General features: G+C 42.0%; 1 protein-coding gene across 1 annotated transcript in view; it reads right to left on the bottom strand.

The window, feature by feature from the left end:
- Positions 1–3,329: 3,329 nt before the first annotated feature.
- Positions 3,330–12,520, bottom strand: part of LOC122529876 — a 124,459-nt gene continuing 115,268 nt past the window's right edge. The window contains exons 6-8 of the mRNA XM_043656381.1: positions 10,581–10,770; positions 9,654–9,946; positions 3,330–9,165 (exon numbers count right to left, since the gene is read on the bottom strand). Coding sequence (XP_043512316.1) covers positions 8,614–9,165; positions 9,654–9,946; positions 10,581–10,770 — 1,035 coding nt within the window. The 3' untranslated portion in view covers positions 3,330–8,613. The remainder of the gene's footprint in view (positions 9,166–9,653; positions 9,947–10,580; positions 10,771–12,520) is intronic.

The raw sequence follows: 12,520 nt of genomic DNA, 5'->3' as shown, positions 1-12,520 counted from the left end.
TCTCTCTTTCTCTCTACGCCACTCGCTCGCTCTCTACGCGTGTGTGTGTGTGTGTGTGTGTGTGTGTGTGTGTCCCGCTCACCCTTAACCTCTCTCTCTCTCTCTCCTCTGTTTAGCCCTGGCTCTCTTGTCACCCACGCTGCCTGCGTATAGATATGAACGCGTCGCCCGCCCTACGGGCCAGCCCGTTTTTCCTTCTATTTTCTATCTCGCGCCAGTTTCCTTCGTCGTCTTCGTTCCGTTTGCCGATCGGACCACCCCACAGGGTGAACACCCTCCGTCCTCTGTCCGGCTTCCGGCCGGCCGAAAGGACCGACATGAGTGGTGCGATTAAATCCGCGTTAATCGCCGCGCCCGATAATTCGATTCCACGGGTAAAAATAATTGGCCAAGAGCGCGGCTGCCGTGCGTCGGTGGGCAGTCCCGTTTCGCTCGATTCGCGGCCCTGCGTTTGCCTCGGCCGATGGTGGGACGTCGGTGTGAAAGTTCGTGGCGAGTTCGTCGGCCGGACCCAGCGGCCACCACCGCCGCCGGAGTCGTTGCTCGCTAGCAGCGGGCCGATTTTTCCACACCGGACATACGTCCCGGCTGTTTTCCCTCCCTCTCGATGTTCTCGAGGCTCTCCGTTTCTGCATGCGTGCAATGTATTTAAACAATCTGCAGAAACTGTCGTCTTGACTCTCTTGCCCAAGAAATTCTCACCCCCGAAATAAATGTAATTTTGTTCTCTTCTTCTTTTCATTTTTTTTTCTTTCTTTTTTTTATGCAATATTTCGAGATCGTGTATGGAAAAACAGGAACATGTTCCGATAAAGTCTTTGCCACGTTAGAAATCGTTCACCTGTAACATTCGGAGGTTCCTTGAACCAGAAAATGATAGGCGTTTCTCCCTATAATTTCACAGTTACATGTTCGTACATCCATTCTTTGAGAAACATCAAACGACTTGTAAGAGTTAAATTAGCAACGATCAACCCTCCATGATCGAAATTTCATTTACTTACAAGAGGAAAAGGAGTAGCTATGTTTGTATGTTGTCCATGTTTTCCTATGCGTGATCTTTAAATACTTCGTGCTTTCGGATAGAAAAACAGGAACATACTTCGCCAAGACAAAAATCATCCACCTGTGACCCGTTGGATTCCCTCAACTAAAACTTATATCGTCAATTAGGTTTCTCAGTACAGTCTTCTTAATTTCAGGCTAAACTGCAATGCAATATGAACGAAAAGATAGGAAATATTTAATTGGGAGACAGAAAAGAGCGAACAACAAGTACAAACTTGTATAAATGTTCGAAGGAAATCCTAATATATCCGATCAGGGAAACGTTTCGTCTAGTTTGAAAATCTCTGACGCGCATGAAATAAGAAATGCCACCTTCAGCGAGAATGAAATTGGCAAAGGGGCAAAGAAATTAGCGTGAGGGCCCTGGTCCTGGTCACAACAAAACCAACCGTGCGTCAGAGAACTCTTGTAGATACGGCCATAGACTTTCGAGAGTTTAACCACCTTTCTTTCTCTTTCTCTCTCTCTCTCTGTCTGTCTCTTTTTACTTCGAGCACCTGCCCGAGTTTTTGCAATCGTCTTTAATAAACAGTAATTATGGTCGACCGCTCGTATGTTTGTGCGTGCCTCTGCCTACCAGCCACTCGCTTACTTCGTGTCTTTCACGAGGTAATTGGCCTCGCCTTGGAAAAATTGTCGAACAAGTGGCCATTGTCGGTACGTCGTCCTTCGAGCATCTTTCTCCCTTCGAATTTTAGAACTTCTGGCCGTTTCATGGTTTTCATACGTTGCTCGTTTCTTATCCTTGTTTCGTCAAACCAAAACCTTGCTCATTCAGTTTATCAATTTATTCATTTCGTACGAATTCGTTGTTCTTTCGAATATATCCAATTTTTGGCTTCTCGAATCACTGCCCTTTTGAACTTTTACATATCGCCCGTTCCTATTGGCTTTCGCCAACGCGGGAACTCGCCTACCAATCGTTTACCATCGCGATTGTGATCAAATAAATAGCCTTTGCTTGCGCGTTATCCTCATCTCTATCTCTTCGACTTTTCACACTCTTTCATCCTCCCAAACTTTCGAATCACCTCTCCTCTCGAATTTTCATACGAAAAGTCGCCCGTATTTAGCTTACCACCGATTCATCCACTCTTTATTAATACACCATGTTCTCTATCGAGCGTTTATATTTCGCCACGGTACACCGGTCTTTCGTCTCTCGTATCCTCGTTTCGTTCGTTATCTCGTTTGACGCATTAAAGGGAGGGGGAAGGAGAGAGAGAGAGAGAGAAAGAGAGAAGCAGAAAAGAAAAAAAGAAAAAGGCAAAAAAAGGAACGAGTCGAACCTTCGAAATCCCCACGATCGACCGCGAGAATAGAGAACCAGTATTTGGCGGCTCCTCCCACACGCGATCGGAAAGGGTTGTCGGCAGATGGGCATTGGTGAATTCTAAATAGCGGAAAAATGGTGGGGATATATTAGCGGTTTTTACTATTGATTACCGAATTAAAAACGCGCATGTATAATTCAGTGATATTTCGCGTTTCGCTGGATTCGCCGGTTGGCGCCGCCAGCCTCGCGGCCTCCGTTTTCCCACCGCGTCCCGAATGGAAACGGCGAACCCATTTTTCCACCCCTTGGAAAACGGGTTTATCAGTCGAGCCCCGCGATTCCAACCTCCTGAGCATTTTTATCACTAGGTGGCGCGTACCATTGGGCGTAGCAAAGAGTAAAACAGTTCAACCCTCGATTGCAGAGCTGCTACTAGGTTGGTCGATGGTCCATTGCGTTCCTCGGGGGTGTGCACCCCGCTACGATCGATTTTAACTGGTCGTTGGTTACCGACGTGGCGTTATCTTCTGCAGCTAATCGCTATTACGGAAATTAAAGACGGGAAGGCTCGTTCGTCAACGAGAACACTTGCTAAAAATTTGATTTAGAAAATTATTGATTGAGAAAATATAGATCAACGAGGACTGGGAGGAACTATATTTTATTTAATTTTATGACGATGAAAAATGAAATAAAATCGAATATTCCAAACTCTTGCAATCTAACATGACAAAAGCTACAACAACCTAGAAGCTATAACCATGTAGCAAGTCCTTAATTTTTGGACTTTAAAATTCTATTACGAGGAATATTAAGTAGGAAAAGAAAAAGAATCGATGATCTCAAATTTTGATAACGTACTATTTCAGACATTATTTCAGAGTTACCAGACTTCGATAAAATTTATAGAAACAAACGACAGAAATACATATTCGAACTGAAATGAACGATCGATGGACAATGTGCCACGGAAACTCGCAATGACTCAGGTTTCGTGTCCAATGGTTTATTTTGCAAAATAAATTGACATATACAACGTGGTACTTTAGCGAAAATGAATGTTCACACACTTCGTTCGGAAACACTTACACACGTGCCTTCAGCGTACGAGTATGCAGCACGATGGACAAATGTTACTTTCGGACTTTCGTTTCATTCCATCCCCCCCTTTTCAAGGAGGGAGCAAGAGAACTAAACGAAGATTGGTGCGGTACTGGGAACTCATGCGAACGACAAAACGAATTAAAAATCCACGAATCGAAAGCACAATCTCATCCAAGCCCAAGTTTTCTTTCTTTTCTTTTTTTTTTTCTTTTCTTTTTTCTTTTTTTTCTTCAGTTGACTGCTCTCTGTCACCATTCGCTTAATCACTACGATTCGAATTTTAATTGATCATATGGAACGGTTGTGTGCCAGGATCCCAATAGATCCGCGTCTCGCTTAATCGTTAATTAAGTCTTACTTCGACGAGTCTCTACATGTAATTATCTCTAAGGTGTCCTTATACGAACTGATGATGCGCGCGATGCGATAGAATAGCAGAGCGTTACGTCAAAGAACGGAGAATGACTTTCTTCCCTTTTCCCTCTTGGAAAGTTGCGTTAGGGTGGATGCGACAGCAAGTAATCTTCAGTCGAGGCACAGCTGAATATTCAATTGACCATCGGATGAAATCAGAGGCTGTTCTATTAACTAGAATTTAGCCTAGTTGAACCACAACTTGGAGAATTTGTTGGAATTATACGTATGAGTTTCTACAATTCTCTAAATTGAAGAAGTTCTCTATCAAACTGAACTGACTTAAAATCACAGTAAAAACTTGAGACGTAAACGAGAAGAAATTAAATCCCTTAAATTTAAAAGCAATATAATACGAAGAAATAATTGACTCTATAGTCAACTAAACTGATCAATCATCTATCTTTCTATGTAACGTAGCATTCGTTTTACTTGCTCAATAATACTGACAAAATTTTTTAATTTTTTAATTAGCTAAACCCTAGTTAATCATAAACTGTCTCTGCTAATAACGTCGAATTCATTTTATTTATTTTATCCATTTTTCTTCTTGTCAACTGAACAGTCAGCCATGCCGCGATCTAAATTTGCTCGCTGTTTTTACCCTCGCTCGACCTCGCGTCCATCTCCAAAGCGGTCTCCAAGCTTCTACGTCTTCGTTCCTCTTTCTCGAGGCGAGTATTTTTTGATGGACAAGACACATTTTCAGAGCGTCTGAAAATCGGCGCGAGGACGACCCACATAGTCGATCGATCCATCTACTTTTGCGGCTTGCGAATATTTCTAGAAATACGCGAGACATTCAGGTCTTATATAAAATTTATACTTGTCCACAGAGTTAGACCTCTAATACCATCTAGTAACAGCCACACGAGAACCACTAAACCTGGAAACTAGACTTTTATGCTTCGTTTAGCGTTGTAAAAGCAAGTGACAGACTCCGGGCTTTATAAGAAGTTACGTATGAGTCGTGAAAACGAATAATCGATTCTGTCTCGAAGGGGATCGTGTGTATCAGTGAGTATGACTAAATTCTTAACGTTTATGGTTTACTTAATCGCTAGATACGGGCTACACTCTATTATCTTACGTGGACCGGTGAATACGTTTTCAATGACAGTGTTACTCGTGGTAGTTGTAAATTTATCGGCTCGTGCTCGATAATCGTTTCAACTGTGTTAAGATGCAGAGTTCTGTCATTTCCAAGTAATACCATTCGCGAGTCCTGAATTTATGACTTTCTTCTTCTTTTTTTTTTTTTTTTAATCACCTGTGAAAGAGATACGAATTCTGTGCGATCGATCATATCAATTGTCGTATAGTTGTATCGACGTTGTCGCAATTGGTCGAGCTTTCTTTGGATCAAACTTGGCTTAAATGCTGGGTCCATTCGTATCCGTTCGTATGAGTAAACACGTTTTCAATATTTACAGAATTCATGAAACATGTACAATACTTCGTGAATGAAGACCAACAAGTCTTATATTATATTATATTTATACACTGTAATTATATTTGTCTTTCTCTAGTGATTACGCAATAATAATAGAAAAGATAAAAAAGATATAAAGATTATGTAGAAGAGCACGTAATACGATAGAGGAATGAAAATAACCCACAGAAGAGACAACAAAAATATTTAACAAACAGGTTTTCACTAACACAAAGTATAATCCATTGACAGAGGGACAAAAATATTCAACAAGTATGATCGTCAAATTATATTCAATATAATTTCATCATATTAACTTTCAATATGTCGTGGATTCGGATGGACCCAGTACGGGGATTAAACAGTATTCCTGGAAGATGACGAAAATTCTCACTTTCGTAGTACAGTTCGGAGGACGTCGATTCTCACCGGAAGTGCCAATGAGGCGCGACGAACGAAGAAACGAGGACGTGGAGGCAGCCGGAACGATCGAAACTGGCAATCGGTCAGCCACGTACACCCTCGTTCCCGTAGATCCATACGCAATATAGCACCATGTCAACAACAACGTTCGCACTATGTCAACGGAAGCGTATAAAATCTGAAATATTGGTAACGCGGCATCTGCTCGAAACGTTTACAATTAATAATAAGATCGTCGAGTATAGTCGTACGGCATACGTCGTTCATCGTCGAGAAACCTTAAGGAACTATTTTGGCACTAGAATCCACGTAACGTTAATCTTAAGCCTCTGTTCGACTTGCTCGAGTCGCGAACCTCGTCATTATAACGTGAGTGTGGTTTCATGTTTTTTTTTTCTTTTTTTTCTTTCTTTTTTTTTTTTCTTTTTTACGGATACAGCATACCTAGGATCGATTTACTGGTTCTGATTAATTTCCAAGTGAAATCTTAGATCGAGATCTTACTGCTTCTGGTGTACGTGATCTACTAAAACGAGCGTTGTCCTCGAGATTCGAAACCGACTCTCAGCGCCTAGAAATTCTCTGTCAACGTTTCATTGTGGTTTAACGCTGCGTTGCAAAGTTTGTTAAAGGATCCCTATAGTTTTATAAAATTCAGAGAAATTGAAGTATTTGTTGTTGGTCCTTGGTGAATTAGTTTCAAGTACTTTCCATTTTTACGTCCATTTATATTAATAACCCAATGGTGATCTGACCTACCTATCATCTTCTGAATCTGTTTCGAAGCTGATAAAAATTTAATTTATAATACTTTCGTAAATACGAGTTAACAACGAACTGAAGAGTCGCAAATTATTTCGAGATAAAGATAAATCGATCGTACTCCTAAAATTTCAACGACAAGGTGAAACAAAGAACGAAACAAGGTTAAAAATGCCATCGGAGAATTCGCAGACAGGTTGCTCGATCGAAAATCGCAGACGACGCTCGAAGCCTTAAATTCTATCATTCTGGACACTTAATAACGTTCCATTTACGATGCTTAATTATCTGCTATTTTTTTCGTACTTATGTTCACGGACAATAGAAAATTCTTAGCAAATGGTGGTTCGTTTGTAAAACTGGTTTTAGCCGAACGGAACCCAGTCGCTATGATTCTTGGAATCATTTACAAAATTCGTCGATACGGTTCTCCTCCTCTCGAGTGCGTACGTACAGGTTCGAACATCATTCGAACTCGCTCGAAGATCCTCTCCAAGTTAGATCGGCAAGTAAACTTTCAGAGTTTCCCTCTTCGTCTCTGGAAATCGCGCGGCGATGTTCCAAAGGGGAGACGGCCGTGCGTGGTCGGACAAGGAAACGGGAGGAACTAACGCGCATTTGCTAAATCACTGCCACCCAGGACGGTTTTCTGACAATTACCCAGCAAATAAAAATACCGAAACTGCAACTCTCCAAGTATTCTACAAATACTCGAATGTCCTCGGAATTTAGAATGTTACAACAATATTTTCAATACTGAAATATACGAAACTTCTAACCATCTAAATTATTCGAGACTTCTACACGTCGATATATTCAAATGTCCTAGAAATTTGGAATATTTTATCGGAATATCCCAGGTGAATTGAAACACTCGAATGAACATGCGAACATTCGAACATCCGACATATTCGAATGTCTCGAGTGTCTCGAGCGTTCGACTGCACAGTCCTGCAATTTCACCTTGCAATTTCTAAACACGATTACCCCCTTTCCAACGATTTGCACATCTCCTCTGCCTCCTCTCATCCCAGACGCATGCTACAGAAGAACCCCTCTTGGAAAGACAATCCCAACAACCAGCACCGCGCGTTTCGCGACCGCGTAACGCGACGAGCGGACGATCGTTTGGAGTGCGCGTCGCCGGCAACTACGGTGCTCTATTCCCCGATGCGGTTGCGGTCGCTGCGCACACAGAGCCACGGACGCGGAATCCGCAACGGCGCGTCGAATTCGTTAGTCGACGATTGTTCTCCGCGGTTCGTAGATCCTCGCTTTGGTAAATTTAGCGGGCACAGGTTTCGTGGGGCGCGAGGGCACGAACATCGACGGAACAGGGACGAATGATCGTAGAAGGGAAACGCGCAAGGGAGATAGAGATTGTGAGACAGAGAGAGGAACATTGGGTGGGTGGATGAGTTAAGGGAGAACTGGCAGAGAGTCATTAGGATACATTGTCAATTCCAAGCGTCTCTGCCGGCAGCAACCTATGAAACACCGTTTCCCTTGGATACGACCAATTTGCTCTGGTCACTTTATCAACTTCCACCAGTGTCTCCACTCGCATCGATCCGTCGCCCCGTGATTTTCCCCCTCGATGATTTTATCATAGGCAAACACTCGCGCGTCGCGTCTTTTTATCGCTCTTTCTCTGGTCGATCCTCTGTTTTTGTTTTCTTTCTTTTCTTTTCTTTTTTTTTTCTTTTTTTTTTTTTTTTTTTTTTTTTTNTTTTTTTGCACTGCCGAGAGTTCTTCGAGCTACACAGCGATCTGTTACAACGATCTGGTCTACCTTTTCTCTTCGCAAAAACCTCGGATAAAATCTCCAGACGTCGTCTTAGTGAGTTTCAGCGTTGATGAGATATCTACAATGAGAGTTTGGACTTTTCGTTAAATAAAAATCGTGTTCTCCACGAGGGTGGAAGCGCGTCGTCAGATTCGCTGCCACCCGTGGCCATCGCTCGTTTTGATTTGGCTCTGTGCGAATGCTCTTTCGAATTCTCGTAGAAAATCGTTACAACGTGGACGAACTTGAATGCTCGTCGATGCTCGTTCGATGTCCGATCGATGATGATGCCCTTTGACGACTTCGGTTTACCATTGAGACGCCATTGAGTGAAACCAACCATCCCCATTAACTCTCCTTCTCCTCGATCGGGCTAACTTCGTTCTGAAGGAGCTCGAACTTCGGGCTCAGTCCCGGGAGTATGCTTTTAGTGCTGGTTTTAATCTGACTGTAGATATCCAACGATTTCTTTGGTTCCAGATCTAGCTCCAGCGTTTCCTCGATCAATCGCGGCGGGATGCTTCCGCTCCGTTTGTGGCTCGGCACAAACGTGCAACTCTCCGGCTTCTGAGTCTTCGCTCTCTCCTCCTTGTGCTCCGGCGTCAAAGTGCCATTGCCCAACTTCCGTTGCTGTTCCTGAAACGTGTCCTCCTGCACGTCGTCCTTCAACAACGCTCCAGTTATCACCGGCTTGTTCGTCTCCGATTTGCCGAAGTCGTAGTTGAGCGCCTTTTGCTCCATGATCTCGAGCTTGTTCGGCGTGGCTCCGTTCACCTGAAGATTAGGGTTCGAGCGAACCGTGTCGGTGGAGATGCTGGCGTCTGTCGAGTCCTGCTGATCCATGGATCCCCCAGAACCTTGGGACACGTCCAGATTGTTCTGTTTGCTCATCATCGACGGCTGGAAACGGAGAAACACGATTTTCTATCATGATCTCCCGATGTCTCTGATTAAATGTCGAAGTGGCTCTGTCCGTATTAGTGTGCTCGAAATTTAAATTGTCAAATTTTTTTTGAAAAACAGATCTTTCCTTTATTTTATTTTCAATATTGGAATTTCTTTCAAAGAAGTTTTTTTTGTGTAATTTATGTTGTAATGTCATTGGAATTCTTCCTAAAGATATTAAAGATAAAACACTTATTAAACTTTGCTAGAAAAGTATTTGTTCTCCTTATTTTTACAAGTCCTTTGTAACTTATTTTACAAGTTCTCCATAATTTATTATAATTCCAAAGTAGTTCATGTAATCTATTTTGAACTTCGTTGAGAAACATACTTATTCTTCTCTCGCTCCTACAAGTTCTTTTGTACAGTTCGTTTTAACATGAAAACAGAGAAATAGGGACAGGCACGCTAATACGAACAGTTACCCTATTCAGTTCACTTACGCTTTCCTCGGCGTCTTTCTCCATGCTTGACGTTTTTGACACATTCAGCAAGGTTTTCTCGGTGTCTGGTGATTTGTCGAATTCCACCCATTTCGAGCCACCCTCGAGTTTGCGTGACAACGTATCGGATTCGTAGCTACCGCCGTACATCGGGTAACCCAGATGGCCCGCATCGTATTCCACTTGATTTCCATAACGATAGCTGGGATTAACCGAGCCCTGGCTGGAGATCGAGAGATCCGACTGCGACAGCCCCGTGTTCGTGCTACCGAATAGTCTTGTGTTCTCGAAACCTGGATCACACGAGTACGCTTATTTAAAAAAACAGACAAACATTCTATTTCTGCAACATATGGATACGAAGCATTTTTTTTTTCTTTTTTGTCAAATTTTACGTTTTGTTTCCAGCATTAGTAGACTTCCAACGATTTTTCTTTTTTTTTTTTTTTTTTTGTTATTTTATTGTATAGTTTTATTTTAGAGTACTGTATACGTACTCTGTGCAGTTTCGTGTCTGTAACCTGCAATAGACTAACGATAAATTATGTAAACTACTTTAATTTCTTTTAAATCTAAGGAGAAGGTGTAATGACAAATATTAAACGAATTATCTTCAATATGAAACTTCCTTTCACACAGTCCCAATATTAAAAAAAAAAAAAGATACAACTCGATAACGCAAATTGAATGAAACTATTAAAATAAATTGATCGAAGAGATGAGATATTGCGTTAACACGTCACTGATCCTCGATGGCGGGTTAAATGCGTAAAAACCGACAATCATTTCATCCTGATAGCATTAAATTTTTATAGTCGTACAAAATGACACGAAATTTAATTTAACTAATTAAACTATATTGAACTTCCATAGAATTTTTCATCGCGCGCGACAAGAGAAATTGTTTCATCAGAAACAGCAACAAACCTGGTGCTCTATCCTCCGGAATTTCCTCCCTGTGAACGAGAGCCTGCTGATCAGTAACCCCGGCTGTCACGTCGTCGGTGGACCCTTTGCTAGCCTCGGGTTCCTCGTTCTGATAGCTTGGCTGCACTTCCACGACGAACGAGCAACCGTTATCTTGGTACCTGCGATTTTTATTATCCTCCATCGTCACCTAAAACCCCAGAAAACCAGCAGGCGCTTCATTAACTTCCTCCCACCGGTCGGTTCTTTTCATTAAGCAGCGCGTGTTTTCATTAAGCCGCGCGTGTACGGTGTTTACGCCAGTTACGTCTCGCACAAAAAGGAAAGAGAGAGAGAGGAAAAAAAGGGGGGCAAGAAACAGAAAGAAACACGAAGTATTAATCAACGGTCGGGTCGTTGAATTTGCTTGCAGTGCGAAACGCAACAAGGGTGGAACGGAGTTGATCGTTTAACGAATGATCATGTCATTAGCGAGGTTCGTCTTGCCTGCCTTGCAACTTCACCTCGACCCTTCGTTGTCGTTTCAACGGTGCAACATGATCAGACGCTGCGCGGCTCGATGCACCCTGCAATTACCAGCTCGATGCATCATCAGATACTTTACTTCGGTCGTCTACGCGAGACGACAGTGGAAAGACAAAGTGACAAACAAGATAAAAAGGTCTTAAACGGTTCTCGTAATCTACTATGCGTTTAGGCAAATATGTACTCTTTGAATTTACATAGACAGATTCATATTAATTTCAGAGCGTAATAATACTGCACACTGTCGTTGACGGAATATTTATTTTTATCTGCTGAATATTCATTGTTGAATTTATTATTGGATTTATGTTATAGCGAATAAAAATGAATATTCTGTTTCGAGATTACGAGAAAACATGTGTGAAGGATTAACCTATTAATAATTATACTGCGGATATTCATACATATTTACGTTTTTTCGAGGAGGATTAGGGAAAGTTTAAAATTGATATTTGTCTATACGTAGGTACATCTCGATAATTGTGTATAATACCAGTTTTATCATCTACGACTGAATGTTAAAAGTAAGAAACATGGTAAGAATATTTAATTCTCACAAAATATCAGGCTGTAAGAAAAGTACAGCGAAATCGTCTAGTTGCGTATATTACCAAAATTGATATTGTCGACGACATTTATTTCGCTCTAATTACTCTAGAATACTTATAGGAGCAGATAATCTTCTGACAGTGTATCTAAAGAAAGCTTTACAGGAAATCTCATCTTTCCGGGACTGAATTTGAAACGTTTTATTTCAAAGTGTTAATTAACCTGCTGTAACAGGAAACAAGCTTTGTTGGAGGCTAAACAAGCGCTATAGGAAATCGTATCTTTCCGTTATCGGTGGCAAGCGATATTCAAAACGAACGATAACCGTGCACGCTGACAAAGGCACCGCGGCTTATTCACGTCGAAACTGGGAAATTCATTTCCACCCTATGAATTTCGTAGCCGATGTTTCTAGTTTACTCGTAACCTGCCGCTCGCCCGCGGGTGACTCCGAGTATAAATGCAACCGCGATAGAAGTTACTGGAGTCGACGGACCGCAGAATTAGTTCTCGCTATTGTTTCCCAGTCCCGGCTACTCTGACGCGTTTCATTCGCCGGGCTGGCGTCGCGTCGCTCGCATCCATTTCCCCGAGGGGCACGTCGCTCACGCGTTCTGAATTATCGGCGATGTCAGAAAGGGAACGCATACTCCGATCAATCGTTATAATAATCTCGTTCCACTGGCAAGCTCTCGCAACTTAACAAAAATTACCATACATTTTTACTATACGTATTCAAATTTTATCAAATATCGTAGGTACGTGACGATCGTACGTGTTATCAATCATACGGCAGCGTGTCGATGGAACTCTTCAAACTCTCGTCACTTTTACAGCGATGACATTTTTCTTTTTTTTTTTTTTTT

Source organism: Frieseomelitta varia, unplaced genomic scaffold (genome assembly GCF_011392965.1).
Source record: "Frieseomelitta varia isolate USP_RPSP 00005682 unplaced genomic scaffold, Fvar_1.2 scaffold_313, whole genome shotgun sequence".
NCBI lineage: Eukaryota > Metazoa > Arthropoda > Insecta > Hymenoptera > Apidae > Frieseomelitta > Frieseomelitta varia.
Note: the sequence above shows the minus strand (reverse complement) of the source record. Positions and strands in the feature narration are given on the sequence as shown.